Below are 17,947 nucleotides of genomic sequence, written 5' to 3' on the forward strand. Positions count from 1 at the left end.
TATTCCCACAAAATTGATTTCACACAACAATTATTCGTTCTATACTCTTGTATCTTACCTACCTGTTTCGTCGTTAACCTGCATAACTATAGATAAGTGCAATCGCGATATTTATCCATCACCTAGCCCTGTCTTCGGAAGCCGCCAATTACACAAAGCCAACAAACGGATGACTAGATAGAATACTTGTCGTTGTACGGAGTTAGGCCATTACAATAAAGCACCCTTGTTATAAACAATACAATGAACAAATACATTTAATAAATAAATTCACAAAAATATATGCACGGGAATTCGAAAAACCTTTTTTTTCATAAACTAAAATAAGCCTAAAATATCCATGGACAAAGTGTGTTGTTGGTTATAACAATAGCGAGGAAAGAAACCTATACAGTGAAGAAATTAAGCAATATTGTCTTTGAGTCTAATTTGTAGCTTCATACAAAGTCTGCCTCCACTGCATGGAGGCAAACAAAATTGTCTACATTGATAAAACAATTCGTTTCTGGGTTGTTTTAGTGGAATATAGCTATATTTTATTGCATAAATAATTGGAAATAAACTATCTTTGGTACTTTTAATCTATTAAAATAGACTTTAGACTGCATCCGTTTCTTTCATCACTATATGACAACATCTCTAATCGTTATATCAGTGTGGCCATCTCTGGCCTACCACGGCCTAACCAAAATTAAGTATATTTTTACGGAGGTTTTTACTCTTAGAATAGATCAAATACAATATAGGTAAGTAAATAAAAATATTTTGTCTTTTTCTGTTTTAACTTTTAAGTACATAATTCAATATTATATTGCATTTGCACGCAATCTACTACAGATACAAGTTTTAGGTTTTGGCAAATCTTTTAAATAGAAACCTTTTAACGGTGTAAACAATATTAAATTAATTTTGCTTATTATAAGTGCAAACTATACTAAAAAACAGTGTATATAACTAACGATGTATTAATCCTAAACGCCAGGCATTTTTTTATATATACAGATATTTATTTGTATATTTTATATTGCCAAACTTTTTGACAGATGACAGTGACATTAATAATTTAAGACAGTTGCCACCTTCTTGACGTGAATTACAATGCATCGTTAATTTGTCCCAAGATGGTCAAAGAACAAATACACCTTGGGATAATTCAGATAACTTCTGCGGGGCGCGGTACGCAAACTCAATACTGTCAGACTTCTTGACAGGTGACAGTTAACATTGATTAATAATTTAAGACATTTGACACCTTACTGACGTGAATTACAATGCAACGTAAATTTGATGATGAGTTATGATGTCTGTATAAGTATGAACCCAAGATGGTTAAACAATAAATATCCCTTGGTAGCGTTTACGTACCTACCTTTGATTGGTTTTTGTATGTATAGTTCTGGATTTTTGGAATATATTTTTGATACCAGTTACGATATCTTTATAATTTTTAAACGAGAGTTTAATTAAGGGATACCTAAATTTTACTTAATAAAGTTACATAATCAGCAAACTGACGACTTCAATAATCAATATATCATATAAATTACTATCGAAATTTGGTTACGTCGACGACATCATTAGTGTTCTTTTACGGCTTTTTATACTCAATCCCAATCAAATTTTGACTTCTAGAGATTGATATTTCTCATTAAATACTTTTCCAATCGATTGGTGGATCGTTTTAAGATCGAGAATGGAGGCCGTTAGTCCATAAGCTTGTTAAGTATGATTCAAAAATAGCGTATTTTATTGGCTATGTACTATATATTTCACTAAAATCTATTTATGTATTAAGTACGGACAATTTGTACATATATATTTCTGTAAAGATCACAGTTTAATACGAGTTTCTAGATATAAGTAGTACCAACTAAAAAATCTCAAAATGGCTCATTACCAGCGGCCATTTTGGTATGAGTACGAGGACCTTCTGGCAGTTACACTGATTGGCTGAGAAATAGAATTTCATAATAATTGTACGACCTCGTAAAATATTACCAGCGCTTTCAAAAACTAAAAAAAAAATCTGGTTCTATTTAAGTAATTTCTCTTGTTCATCTCTCGCTGCGAATACATCACCATTTCGCTCTGGTGATGAACGGCTAAATGATGACCGGCTATGATTAGGCGGATTTGGTGATATCTGAGAAAAATATCATGTCATGGATTTAATTGTATATATCAAGCATTCAGCATACAAAACAAATCAACGTATTCCTGGTATGATTAATATATCAATATTTTTTAAAGTGTTTCGAAATTCTTCCTAAATGGTCCTTCGGTCCGGAATTTTGTTTTGGGTTCGATTTTTTAAGGTTACATAATAAGGTAATCTATTATGACACACAAATGTATCTGCCACATAGATGAATGACCAACACTTAGGGCTGGGTTCGAGTCTTGAGAAACAATAAGTGTTTTGGTTATGTAAGGGCTTCATCACTTGGCTTATATTATTAGCGAAACAGACATTACAATATCTATAGGAACTCGACAGATTGTGTTCTAGGTTGGATTTCGATACGGTGAAATATTGCGGGTACATTTAATAACATTTGTAAAAAGTTTTTGAAGATTTTGCCTGAACTATATATTACAATATATTCTTATTAAGTTCTAATATACCTGTCTTGACGGAGTTCTGTGTTCACCACTGATGCTAATGTCTTCATCCACAGACTGCAGCAACTGCGGGAAAAAATACAGTACTTTACAATTGTAGACATAGACAATTTCTACATATGAAATACTGTACATCAATTGTAAGCATACGCACACACCCAAACGGTGGAATTTAATTTAATAAATGCAATAATAAAAATTTCTTTCAAAGATTATGATATCTACAGAAATGTTAGATAAACGTGATGGTATGATGACGTGACGACTATTAAATGGATGCACGCACGTAAAAGCATGACTCATTGTCCCGTTACGCTCAATGTACGATGTTTTTATAGAACAGGGGGCAAACGGGCAGGAGGCTCACCTGATGTTAAGTGATACCGCCGCCCATGGACACTCTCAATGCCAGAGGGCTCGCGACTGCGTTGCCGGCCTTTTAAGAATTGGTACGCTCTTACGCTTACGCCGCATTTATTTCCCTTCCACTAGAAGACTTAAATTTGCAATCATTTCATCAATATTTTTGTTTAGACTTTACAGAGAACCATTTTTTAAAATTAATTAATTACAATAAATATTCAACGAACGAGCAAGAACAGTTTTGTAGCTGCGTGCGAGTGTCGATAAAGTTTTAGTAAAAATACATTTAAGACGTAGTTAACAAATAGTATGTGAAATTAACTAATATAATTGCTCACATAAACTACTTTTCCTAAGATTACGCTATTCAACTGTTTGGTGATTTTCTAGAGGTATTATGGAAATAAATAAATATATCCTGAATACGACGTATGACTGGGCTAACTAAATACGTAAAACCTTCAAGTCTGATCCTTTTTCTCCAATAACCTCAAGATCTTCGCCAACTTCTTCAAAATCAACTTTTGCGTCTCATCATATCGATGATTCGATTCAATAGACGAAACAGTTCCCGCATCGCTTTCGATCCGAATCGAATCGGACATATCGTCCAACTGTTGTAGGATTTCTGACACACTGTCGCTCTTGTGTGGATGAAACGTTAGGAGCGATTGTTCGGTACGAAATTGCGCTTTCTTTTTATTAATTCCTGGTACATATTATTAAAGAATTAAAGTACTTTAGATTATTCAGATTCCAGGCTAAAAAATTGCCCACAAAAACCCCACAGAGAGGCTATTTTAAATACAGTCAAAACTCTATATAAGGACACCGAAGGGATTGTGTATTTTATCGCGTTACAGAGTTGTCGTTAAATGGAAGGAAGAAAAACTGATAACTCCTACATAATTACTCAATTGTCGTCGTTATTGCGAGTGGGTGTAATCCTATGTAGCGTGTATCATTGTATGGAAGACGACAACCAAAGCCTCGAAACGAAAAGATTCGCTTTAGGGAAATCTGTTCGTTGTTAAATCGAGGGAGGCTACATAGAGTTTACACAGACTATAATACTACTAGCAAGACCGTCTCGAAAATATATATAAACCTTTCTCATGAATCTCTCTAGAACAGTATTTCCGCTTTCGTATTCCATGCAGCAGAAATAACTCGGCTTTGAAATACAATCAATTCAGTAAATCCAGAGATTTCCTCCAATCCTACAAACTACCCTACAATTAGTATTTACTATTCACTACTATCACTTATTCCACGTTTGACATTTAAGGTAGGCATACTGTATTATTACGGTAAGACAAAGGGTGTAGGCCGAGAGAAAAGCCGACGTAAAAAACTCTCGGTACTTTTTAAAAAAAAGCAAATTATCAAAAAAACTCTGTAAATGGACGAAATAATTTAAGTGACCACCGATTTGTCTTTCATTCCAGTTAGAATTCCATTCGTCTTATTGTGCTTTAAATCTATACTGTGTATCAGTGGCTTCATTTTGACTACAGAAATATGAAAAATTAGAAGCAGTGACTGCCTATCCTATCTTAAATCTGCAATTAATTTATCTATTCGGGATTTTATAATTTTTTATGTTAAAAGTAGTGTCCAACTAACCCTTTGCATCAATATCATTATTGAAAGCTTTCTCGTCTACAGGCAAAGACGTCGTTGACAACTTTCGACTTAGTTCAGACTCAGAAATTCTGGGAGTTTGTGTATTTCTCCAATATTTAGAAGCATTCACTGTTTGACCATCTCTATTCTCACCAATAGATGTTTTAGACATTGGAGACTTATTTAATTCTATTGTCTCTTTCTCAGTTGACTCTAGTTTATCTTTTGTCTGACTGTCTGTTCTCCCTGAATCTTTATTCGTCCAATGTTTAGAAGAACTCGCTGTTTGACCATCTCTATTCTCACCAATAGATGTTTTAGACATTGGAGACTTATCTAATTCTATTGTCTCTTTCTCAGTTGACTCTTGTTTATCTTTTGTATCAGACTCTCTCCAATGTTTGGAGGTATTTGCCGTCTGACTGTCCGTCCTCCCAGAATCTTTATTCGTCCAATATTTTGACGAATTGGTTACTTGACTATCTGAGCGTTGTAGGTATAGTTTTCTCGCCATTTTATCAGCTAAATATTTGGCTATATATTGTTTATCACTAGACGTGGGTGTTTCTGCGACACCGCTTTGGGACAATTGTTTGAACCCCATTACTTGTTGCTGGAAATGACCTTGTGTGAGGACCAAATTTATTTTAGTTTAAAAATTTCTTACTGATCTACACTACAACGGAATGTATCTATACTCCAAATTAAATTCCGTAGAATTCTGAAAGCTGTCAGTTTTTGTTGACATGTCAGAGACGGCAAACCTTTTTGGCCGGACACATTTTACAGTAAGTGTATCCATTTTATCAAGTGCGGTGCTGCACATAAACAGTAACAAGTCCCTTTTCATGAAAAAAAGTAAAAAACGCACAAGTTAAGATAAGATTTTATTTATTAAATATGTAAACTAAACCTGGAATTAGTAGGCAGTGATAAATTGTTTGTGATATTGAAACATTTGTTATCTTTATATATATACGGTCACTTGAGTCAAGTCACAGATTTTCAGGCTATATACATAAATTTACTTTTATCTCCGACATGTCAAAAATGGAAGCTGTCAGATTTCTAAGGAATTCAAAATCAGAGTATAATAGCTATTTGACAGTTTGAAAAACATACTATTGAGTGTAATCTGTATACAAAATTTAAAGTGTTATGGAGTTAAATAACTTTTAAATTAAAAATATTGATTTTCAGTCAGTCACGTGACTCATCGGCCACAGATTAGACGATGACGTAGTATGCTTGTAAATAATAACTGTTAGCATGTGCGATTCTATATTGTCTTGGAGTTTCATTTCGTCAGAGACTGATTTTGATGAAAATATAAAGTTGCGTGTAATTTAAGAATGGTTCTTCTTTTTATCATGACAGAGCGGTCGTGATTGCTATGTTACGTATGTACGTTGCCTATTAAAGGACATATACTGCTCTCATTTAGTGAACCACCTACTGCAGACTGGATCTGATAAGTCCAACGTGTAATAATGAAATAACACATAAAAACCTGACATTTGTTTACATTTACAAGCATGTTACGTCACAGCTGCGACGCCACTTTGCCGTCAGCATTCTGACGGGTGGCAAATATCAATGTTTAATTTATAATTTAATCGTCAGTAATCTCGTCAAATAGCCAATTACAAGAAACAATATCAAAAACAATAAAAAACCTTTTCGCTTTTCGAATCGTGTCGTGGAAGAAGCGAGACAATACTTTGTGACCGCGTTGCCATTTCACTGTACGCTCGGTCCAAGTTCTGAAAGGATTTGGGACTGATGGGATTTCCATGGGACTGACCGGGTTAGGATTATTATAAACTAGCGACCCGCCCCGGCTTCGCACGGGTGCAATGCTGATACTAAATACACTACAGAAAAACTGTGTACAATACTTAGTATATTATTTTGATAAAACTCGTAGGGTTCAGCCTGCGTTTGCAATGTAAATGGAAAAAATGTAATTATTTACGACATCACATTAGAAACCTCAAAAATAACAGTACTTCTTCACTATTTAATGGATGTTATTATTCATATAAACCTTCCTCTTGAATCACTCTATCTATTAAAAAAAACCGCATCAAAATCCGTTGCGTAGTTTCAAAGACATAGGGACAGAGAAAGCGACTTTGTTTTATACTATGTAGTGATAATGACCAGACGAACTGTCCTAATGTTTAAACACATAACAGATAGCCTAACACTAACCAACATAAATTCTGAATTAAAAAACTACTTTAACACACATTTGTCGCGCTCCTAAGCAAGACTGCTATGGTTACATTAATACAAACCACAGCAGTTTTCTAATGTATCAGATTGTGATATACTATATTATTTTGTAAAATAAAGAGAGAAAAAAAAACTATTTTTGTAGAAAATGTCGGGTCACATTAATTAAAATTAAAAAAAAAACGGGCGAATCAATTTTGATAGGGTTTGGAAATGATGGGATTTCTATAGAACAGGTCATGACAGTTTTGGTATGACAGTTTTCAGACGGTCAATATATCGAGATCCATCAATATCTGTCAACAGTTATTGAATGTGTGTGGGTGTTTTTTTTTATAGAACAGGGGGCAAACGGGCAGGAGGCTCACCTGATGTTAAGTGATACCGCCGCCCATGGAGACTATGCCAGAGGGCTCGTGAGTGCGTTGCCGGCCTAAAGTGTGTGTCACTTACAAAATAAACCCACGAAAAAAAAATTAAAGTACATAACTGATTTAGCAAATTTGTTGTTTTAATGAACTTACCTTAATATAGCATTAAGGTAAAATGGCCTATTATTACGAAACACGTCTACTCCGAGCTTCTACTGACGATATTGAAGTCAATATTAGTGTAGTTAATTCAATATACATTAAGACAAGTATCGGATCTTATTTTCTTATCACTAACAGATGATATTGGATCGCGATATATATTGACCGTCACATATATATATATATATATATATATATATAACTTATCTTACATCGTTAAACGAGCAATTCTTGTATATATCTAATTGAAATCTCGGAATCGCCTCCGACGATTTTCATGAAATTGAATATACGGGGGGTTTCGGGGGCGATAAATCGATTTAGCTAGGAATCATTTCTAGAAAATGTAATTTTATTTGTGTTTTATCAACTTAAACATAGAATTGCTCGTTTAAAGATGTCAGTCAGTCAAATAAAAACTTAAATATAAATATAATTCGATAATTATATTCATATTTCATAATTTTATTAGAAGGTAATTCGTACTTAAATAAAATTTCCAAAAAACACGATTTATAAAAAAAATACCCAGCTAAGCTCGGTCATCCAGGTCCTCAGCTATAATGAGCGACACCAGAGCCTTTCTAACATGGTTCCTACAAGGAATTCCTATCGGAGGAAGAGGATTACCAGAGATTCTGTGGGTCCATCCAAAAAACCCCTGCTTCTTTCAGGGAAAGGAGAAGCGCAAACACATTTCCACCTCGGATATAAAAATCTCCTGCATATATTGAAAGCAAAAAAAACATATGTGCAATTCACACATTGTAGAAGTGAAACCTTCAAAAACAAAGTTTTTATAATGAATCAAATATAAATTAATCATTTTCCACTATCTAAATGTGTGTGTTCTTTAAAAACAGTATATTTTAATGATACATTTTAATTTATAAGTTTAATATAAATCTTTAATTTGGCAAAAACTAAAACAGCGAAAGTTTGAAATTCGATCAAATGAAAAAGCGGCAGTAAAGAGAGGCTGTATAATGCCTGCTATCTCATTTTCTCCCACGTTAAATCATATGATGAATTGATGTTTCTGTCTCTCTTTACCGCTGCATCCGGTTTGAAATCACGACGATTCTAAAGAAGTTTATCTATCTCATTTTCTCCCACGTTAAATCATATGAATTAATGTTTCTGTCTCTTTTTACTGTCGCTTTTTCGTTGCACCCGGTTTGAAATCACAACGATTCTAAAGAAGTTTCACTTCAAAATCTTCATAATTTATGACGTCACAGAGTACTCACTTTATCGACTTCTGTATCGAATTGTTCATTTGTCGCGCCCTTGGATAAAGCTCCTTTTTCCATGAGGGTAGCGCGTTTAGCTGCCAAATAGAGACTCCTGAAACGATACAACTAATTAAGAAAAACAAAAGAAACAGTAAATTTCTACCGTTTTCGCTAAAAGACACACCTGTCTCTTTCTTTCACGGCGTAATCGTAATATGACAGAAAGAGACAACAATACAAGTGCAGAGTAAAAAATCCTAGACTATGTAAAATCGAATTTATCGTAATGTCCCAGATTCTAAGAGATTTTTATTAACCAAAGCACAAAGTCATTGTTAAGACGCGTCCAAAATAAAAGTAGACAGACATACAATTGCGGAGTGAAAAATCCTAGAATATGTAAAATATAATTTATCGTAATGTCACAGATTCTAAGAGTTTGTTATTAACTAAAGCACAAAGTCATCGTTAAGACGTGTCCAAAATAAAAGTAGACATGATGATCCCTCAACTTTTGGGAACATACCCGCAAAAATAACAAATTGCGTAAAAATATCACGAACCAGATTTTTTCCTCAAAGTTTATTTATTTATTTATTCATTAAGTCTACAACATCATACATTTTACGAAATCTACTGATAATTTTATAAAATCTTCTATCCTAATATGTACGACAATATAATATGTAAACATAAGTTTTGCAAAAAATAGTAATTAACAAAATACAATTAAAAACATATACAAGATAAGACAAACACACAATAAAATAAAATAAAATTAAATTTAAATTAAATCTGGCACCGAAGGCTAACCTATATAAAAAAAACAATCAATTAATAACCATATAGGATTCATTACGTACCGTTTAACAGTGAGATAATACAACTCCGTGATAGCGCGAACGGAGTAATCCGGGACGAAGGTGTGACGCAACATGGAGTCCATATTTATATTCTGAAGGGAGCCCATGGCTGATGGCGTCGGGGATTCCGCTGAAAGGTTTTTAAAACTTGTAAATTATGAGAGACTGGGGTCTGAGGCTATTTCAGAAGGGAGCCCATGGCTGATGGCGTCGGGGATTCCGCTGAAAGGTTTTTAAAACTTGTAAATTATGAGAGACTGGGGTCTGAGGCTATTTCAGAAGGGAGCCCATGGCTGATACGAAACTGAATACTGAATACTGATGGATTCTACGGAAAAGTAACTAAAACGTGTAAATTATGAGAGACTGGGGCCAAAGGCTAATTCTGAAGGAAGCCCATGGCTGATGGCGTCGGGGATTCCGCTGAAAGGTTATTAAAACTTGTACATTTTGAGAGACTGGGGCCAAAGGCTAATTCTGAAGGAAGCCCATGGCTGATGGCGTCGGGGATTCCGCTGAAAGGTTATTAAAACGAGTAAATTTTGAGAGACGGGTCTGAGGCTAATTCTGATGGGAGCCCATGGCTGATGGCGTCGGGGATTCCGCTGAAAGGTTTTTAAAACTTGCAAATTATGAGAGACTGGGGTCTGAGGCTTAATTCTGAAGGAAGCCCATGACTGATGGCGTCAGGGATTCCGCTGAAAGGTTATTAAAACGTGTAAATTATGAGAGACTAGGATCTTATTCTATTTCTGATGGGAGCTCATGGCTGATGGCGTCGGGGATTCTGCTGATAGGTTACCTTATCAATGGAATTTATATAAGAATTTTCTCTGGCCAATGTCATGTGACCATTAATATCTCCATTTTGGAGTCACGTATTGGACACAAACGTGTATCAAAGGTTGCTCACCGACTCCAACATTCTGCGTGAGCGCCTGAACCCCGAAATAGGTGAAGGGACCGGCTTCGAAGACCAAGTTCTCACGGCCCACCGTCACCTCCACGCGACCTTCCAGGATCAACACGAAGTAATCCACCTACAAAAATCTTCAATGAAAAAGCAGTAATGTTGGACTAGCTTATAGGTTCTGCTGTGCACCAACTATACATAAACACTAGTAAAGAGAAAATTTTATTCTACGTTATACGGTTAGAATAACTTTATTTCTCATATGAATTAAAAAAATTCGCTTACTGAGAAAAAAACGTTACAAGACTAAATAATTATTACTAGAACGCACAGAAGGTACCTATACAAAAATTCACAAAACAAATACAATAACAAAAATGCAGGTAGACACAACAGACTCGAAACGGTCAGCCAAGCAAAAACATAGGTTTAGGATTGGACTTATTACTAGATGTGGCATTGATGGCATAGCCTGATATAACAGGTTTATATTAATTACTTTTTATATTTATACATTATTTATTATATTATATTATATATATTAGTTACATATTAGAACTTTAGATGGCAATTCTGCGACATAACGTCTTGTGCAGTAAACGCATATTTTTAATTTATTTATATCAGTATTAGCACGTACATAGTGTGAATAAAACATTTAATTTTATTAATTTAACGCTGCTAGTATGTTCGGAACCTTGTCTAAAGGGACTCCTTTTAATAATATTTTTTAATATTTAAATTTTAAGGTTAGTTATTAGACATATTTTTAGTTTGTAATTGTATATTAATATAATTATATATATTTATATATCATATTTATACATTATATTATATGTATTATATATATTCTACGTTATTAATTTGTTATGTATATTTTTTTCTTTTATGTAATGCAATGAACTGTTAATAGATAAATAAAATAAATATTAAATAAATAAAAGCCAAGAGGCTGATTACAGATGGAACAAATTATAAAAAAAAATCCACGCAAGAATTTGAGTATACAAACAATTTCCGACACTTTTCAGCCCAAACAACCTTGGAGTGACAGCTACACGCATTACAATTCACATTATAAAATATTTGCTACTCGTACTAAGAAATAATCTTACCGGTTTTCCTTGTTGGAAGACATATGTCGACGAATCTTTCTTTGTCTTGCCTTTCACTTTGATATGCTGTATCACATCTTGCTTCAGAAGTCTTCTTAAAACCGTTTCAGAGACTGTATCAGGCCGGAAAGCGTCCACACCTTTTAATAATTGGAATCAAACTGTATTACGCCTATTAAATGTATCCACTGTAGTAACTTGATAAACTGTATTAAAAGACTATCAATTGTATCGACTCTAGTAACTGAATAAACTGTATTAAGACTAACTATACCGATTGTAGTAACTGGATATACTGTATCAAGACTACTAACTGTATCGACTGTAGTAACGGGATAAACTGTATTAAAACTATACCGATTGTTGTAACTGGATATACTGTATCAAGACTATTAACTGTATCGAATGTAGTAACTGGATAAACTGATATAAATATTGAATAAATTATTCCAAACCATGCCGATTTTATCCAGAAAAATCTGTCTACATACTAGTACTGAGGAACTGGAATGTGGCCAAAGTCAGCTGTGGTGATATGTGTATCCTTCTATGATCGTGTCTCTCCGCGAAGGCAGCGAAGTCCTGCAACTTGTGCTGGGGTTTGTTTCGACGACGCTTTGAACGATTGTCCACTAAAATATAAATCTAGTGTTTATGGTTGGTTGGTTCTTGATGTGACAACTATAAGTCGATGGAGCCGGCTGTACGCACGAAAAAACATGACGCATGCGGCGTTACCTCGCTGAGGCGTTCCAAGGCTTGAAGTGCCAGAGCGCGAAACGAGCGACAGAGGCACAATCGGCCAATGCATTAATGAAAAGCTATGTAAAAAGGCCGGTTATCTAGTTGATAAAAGGGCCTGGGACTAGTGCTGGGCCGGCTACTTCTAATTAATTTGCTATATTTGTTTTAAATATTGTAGAATTGTTTGATGATTTGCTTTTTTTTTAAAAAGAGTACCGAGAGCTTTTTACGCCGGCTTTTTCTCTCGGCCTACACCCTCTGTCTTCTTTGCCAATGTTTATGGATGCCTACAGGTTCAAATTTAATAAGTGATACCGGACTATCTTATGTTCCATAATAAACGTGTTTTTATTTTACAGTGGTGTAACACCACAATTCAAACCAAAGACTCCTCAATTTAGGGTCCTTCAAGAAAAGAGCGTACTAATTCATAAAAGGCCGGCAACGCACTTGTGAGACTTCTGGCAATGTGATCTCTTATATTAAACAAATGTGCCTGATAAAGTAAAACCATACGTACGAAATACATCAGTCTCGTCAACAATTTCAGATTGTATCATCTCTTCTATCACATCCTCGAGTGTCACCAAACCTATGGTCTCATAGAACGGATCACCCTCCCCTTCATTATTAATCCGATGCACAAACGCCATATGACCTTTGTGTCCTAAAAAAAAATTAGAAAACCAATGGTTATAAGCTATTGTATAGATATAATCGCGGGAATTGAACGCCGCGACCGAATCAAGAAATTCCGTAACGAAAATAAACCTCACACACAATGACGTAATATTGATACACGATGCCGTGATCACACCGAGTAGCGCAGGTACGTTAGAGTGGGACAGAACGCATACTGCGTATTCACATCTCTCTGACGAGATTTGTGACGTAGCGTTATCACTATAACTCTCACTAGACAGATAATATCCTATATTAGATTCTGTCAAAAACATTGACCCTTTTTCGCACTCCTCTACTGCTTTATTAAAAAAAAATTAAAGCAACTGTAAATGTCCTAACTATCATGCTTTGTTTTGTTTGTATCATATACATAGTTATACATATATTAGTGTAACCTATTGTGGATACATCCAATGTCTTTATTTTATGTTTTATTTTTATTGTAAAGATGTATCTGTTTGGTTTCCAAATAAATAAATATATGTATATATATATATATTAGCGTGTTAGTCTCAGTCTGGTGGAGTGGTAGATATAACATTCTCGTATACGATAATTTCTGACAAGTCAACGACGTATATTCTTTATTAGGTAAAAGAAGTGTGAGTTATTTAAGAACCCTTCAATAAATCAAGTTAGTTTTGTTAGCATCACTGGTGGCTAGCCATGCGTCATACTCGTGAACGGGTGCTACTTGTGGTGACTGGTCGTACTTGAATTCGTGTATGCGTTGAGTTTATTCCCAGTTCTTCTGTTCTACCGTTCCTTGATTTGAGAACTGGCAGTAAATGTAAAATTAGGAGCATTTAATGTATATTTCATTTTTGACGTTCATAAGTGTACATTATGTTACCTACATGAATAAATGTTTTTTGAATTTGAATCGCAACCCAATACTTATGTTATGTTACTTATCAGCTCATATTTTAAGCTCAGCTTCAAACAAAATTCAGTTAACATATTTAGTTTTTTTAAGTAGTAGATATTAATAAATTCTTAGTATTATTTGTTGCTTTTTTTAATTTTGCAGTTTTTAATTTTATTCTTTTGTTTTTCTTTTAAATGTCACTTTGTCTTTTAATGCTTGTTTTCTGTTTTTTATTTAATCTCTGTGATCTGTTTTGACTTTGTGTATTGTATTTGTATTTTGTATAATAATATGTATTAAGTAGCTGTTAGATTACTTATTACTAATAAATAAAATAAATAAATATATCTCAAAATATCCAAATTAATCGCCACCGAAATTATCTGACCTATTTTGACCTGAGTTATATTATCAGTTATAAGCTATAAGCCATTAATCACGTGAGCTAATGGGACGATAAGATATCACGTGTACTTATTTTTCGTCAAACGTCGAACGATTTTTTTTATCATCCGAGTTTCCAATACCATTTAAGTAAGCTAATTAATACGTCCTACATAGTCGGGGAAACATCTAGAAAATAGTTATAATAAAAAAAATGTAAGACAAGCTAAACCAACCAAAACCTTACTTTTATATATTTTAGTTTATTTTTAGTATCAGTTCGGCCATGTATGGGCTGTAAGTCAATGAATAAAAATCCAAATGTTTTCGACGCTTAAGGGAGTGTCTCGTTCAATCAAGATCGTTACAAGGAGTTTTTTGTGTTTTTGTGTACTTTAATAAAATAAACATTTTTAACGTGAAACTTTTATTACATCGTCTCAAACTTTTTGGTCTGTGTGGCGCATGTCGCGTGACGGTCGGCCGCGGAGTGGGGATAAAGTGAAAGGCGCTCGTCATAGCAGCCAAGGCCAATATGGCGGTAGTGTATAGACTATTATTCATTTGTGCCAGTGCTCCACGCAACTTTAATATGTGTATATAATCTAAATAATTGTTAAGTATTATGTATGTCGTACTCACTAAAACACAGAATTCAATAAAAATATTAGTTGGAGACTTAGTCTACTTTTATTAGTCCCATTATCATTCCAATTTTCCAAGAATAAAATTAAGATTGATAAAGCGATTATATACCCTTAATGGAATATTCCAAAATTTTTTAGTTAAATGTCTATAATGGGAAAAAAGTTTCACTTTAACCATGGTTACATAAACCACACAAAATTTTTTCGTTTCTTATTAATATCCAATTTCTTACCATCCTTAAACTGCTTGAACATTATATCCAGGGTGACGTCTTCGAAGACGAAATTGCATGGGTTCTGGTAGTACTGGCAGAGGGTCCGCAGTGGTGTGTTATCATCAGGATCCACGAAGGCCAGATCCTTGATGAAGAGCACCGTCACTATGTTACCGCGATGACCTTCATATACCGGGATACGGGAGTAGCCTGGAAGGTATACCATTATCTTATCCGGGAAACGTTTCGCGGCTTAGACGCCAATTATATGGAGGATGAAAATTATGGCTATATATTTATATATGCTAAATTACAAAATTTTATCTTAGCCTTAATACTTATATAAAAATGTGCGTGCGTACAAAGTACACATAAAATAGATGATCATGTATCAGTATATGATCACTTCATGTATTTGTATATCCTGTTTACACACTGTATACGTGCTAATCTACACTAATATTATAAAGAGGAAAACTTTGTTTGTTTGTTTGTTTGATTGTAATGAATAGGCTCATAAACTACTGGACCGATTTTAAAAATTTTTTCACCATTCGAAAGCTACATTATCCACGAGTAATATAGGCTATATTTAATTTTGAACAAAAATAGGGTTCTGTAAGATATTAGGGTTTTTCGGACACCAGGTGTAAAAAATCAACCAAAAAGTTACTTATTTTGCGTACCCTGCCTAAACTATTAAAGATAGAACCATAAAATGTTCAAAGTAATTGTAGATCTTATAAATATCTACAAAAAAGTCGGCGACACACTATACCTATCTATGTCGAGTGAGGCACAATAATAAATGATATACATGGCAAAACGATGTTTGCCAGTTCAGCTAGTAATTCATAAAATAAATATTTAAACCGGTACTGTACGCAAATAGAAAATATATTGCGTTGCTATTCTATAAATAGAATTCTGGAGACATTCCAACTTGGTGCTTACCATCAGACACTACTAATACAGTTTTGTTATGAAGGTCAATTTTATTTTATTTATTTTTTATTTATTCACACTTCATTGCTAGAAAGAAACACAATATATATAAATTACAAGGGATGCAACGGGCGGCCTTATCGCTAACAAGCGATCTCTTCCAGGCAACCCTAGTAAGAAAAGAAAACAATAAATTTAAAAAAAAATGATGAGTGCAAGAAGTGCATAACCAGAAGTTATATAAAAAACAAAATCTTAATATATATATTTCTTGTGTGCGTGTGTATGTGACTGAACTCCTCCTAAACGACTGGACCAATTTTGATGAATTTTTTGTGTGTGTTCGTGGAGATTCGAGAATGGTTTAGATTCACAATTTTGTCCGCTGGACAATGTTTTTTTTAATTAATTAGTAGTTGTTGATTTTGGAATGTTTTACATTGGATCCGACAGACGGCGCTACCATCGCACTGTCAAATTTTAAATAGTATTAGAATTTTAATTTTAGTCTGTCCCGACAGTTAGCGCTGCGATCAAATTAAAAAAAAGTTTTGTTATCATTGTGTTATTGTAGACCATGTGCTGGATCGTGATATTGTTATAACATTTGAATAATAATTTTCATCAAAATGGTCCAGAATATTTTAGCTTATTAAAAAAAGTTTGAAATTTTCAAATTAAAGACGTATGGACAGGACAACGTCTGTCGGATCCGCTTGTATATTTATATTTATCTATAGAACCTTAATCTAGAGAAAAAAAAAAGTAAAAAGTGCACATGAATCATGATAATCCAATTCAAGATTTTACTCTGAGGAGGCACGTTTGCGAAGGAGAGACTGGATGGAAGCTCTTTAGAGGTTCATCACCAACTTGTGTATGAGAATAATCATCACAAAATATACAAAATCTGTGGAGTTACAGGGCCTGTTTTAAATACTGCTTTTGACGTGATAACGTCTAATAATTCGATGAAGTCGGCCCATTTATTGGGGGCTTTTACCTTAGTCATAATTAATTTACAAGGAAGTTTAACTTCTGACATGTTAACTTTGTACGCACGTACTTTTTCATAAGGGGCAAGCGATATTTTCGTACAACAAGACTTTTGTTTCACGATACTTCCGTTTAACGAGATTTCGTTTCATAAGAGTTTCGTTTAACGAGACTTTAGTTTAAGGCTATTTTCATCCAAAGCCTATTGTTTCACGATAGTTCCGTTTAAAGAGATTTCGTTTCATAAGAGTTTCAGTTAACGAGACCTTTAGTTTAAGGCTATTTTCATCCGAAGCCTTTTGTTTCACGATACTTCCGTTTAACGAGATTTCGTTTAACGAGACTTTTTTAAGGCTATTTTCATCCAAAAAGACTTGTTTCACGATACTTCCATTTAACGAGACTTTCTGAATCGTACCCTCTGCTCTAAACTTACCAGACTTAATAATCTCCGACATAGTTTCAAAGTCCAATATAGAAGTGATCGGCAGCATGAATACATCCTCCATCTTCGTCATCACACTCGATACAGTCTTCTTTCGTAACTCCAGCGCACCAGATATAATATTCACCTCATCTTTGTCCAAGTCGTTTACATCGGTTGTTACCTACACAAGTAAAAAATAAACCTACTAATTAACTAATAAGTAATACAAGACAGTTTTTAAAAAATAGTTTTTGTTTATAAATTAGTCGTTTTTAAATTGATTGCTTGCTATATTTACGTTTGACTTAGACAAGGGGCAGGGCGGCGGGAGGGAGGTAGTTTAATAGGTAAGGGAAATTCTCTAGCAAAATATTGTTATATCTTTGATTTTTTTTTTATATTTATATAAATATGTTTTTTTCTAATATTGTACTTGGAAAATAGCGTCATTAGTAGGGAGGGGATTAAAATAAAATAATGCAGTTCAGAAAAATCTGAGAAAAAAGAAAGAAATTGAAAAATATGGATG

The 17,947-nt window shown here is 34.0% G+C and overlaps 1 protein-coding gene across 1 annotated transcript in view; it reads right to left on the bottom strand.

Moving 5' to 3' along the window:
- Window positions 1–440: 440 nt before the first annotated feature.
- Window positions 441–17,947, bottom strand: part of LOC110999092 (unextended protein) — a 29,048-nt gene continuing 11,541 nt past the window's right edge. Inside the window, exons 7-16 of the mRNA XM_045633683.1 lie at window positions 17,428–17,599; window positions 15,069–15,260; window positions 12,773–12,919; window positions 12,000–12,140; window positions 11,509–11,648; window positions 10,394–10,520; window positions 9,481–9,610; window positions 8,633–8,729; window positions 2,626–2,688; window positions 441–2,143 (exon numbers count right to left, since the gene is read on the bottom strand). Of these exons, the coding sequence (XP_045489639.1) occupies window positions 2,033–2,143; window positions 2,626–2,688; window positions 8,633–8,729; window positions 9,481–9,610; window positions 10,394–10,520; window positions 11,509–11,648; window positions 12,000–12,140; window positions 12,773–12,919; window positions 15,069–15,260; window positions 17,428–17,599 (1,320 nt within the window). The 3' untranslated portion in view covers window positions 441–2,032. The remainder of the gene's footprint in view (window positions 2,144–2,625; window positions 2,689–8,632; window positions 8,730–9,480; window positions 9,611–10,393; window positions 10,521–11,508; window positions 11,649–11,999; window positions 12,141–12,772; window positions 12,920–15,068; window positions 15,261–17,427; window positions 17,600–17,947) is intronic.

The sequence above is a fragment of the Pieris rapae genome, chromosome 24, assembly GCF_905147795.1.
Source record: "Pieris rapae chromosome 24, ilPieRapa1.1, whole genome shotgun sequence".
NCBI classification, from domain to species: Eukaryota; Metazoa; Arthropoda; class Insecta; order Lepidoptera; family Pieridae; genus Pieris; species Pieris rapae.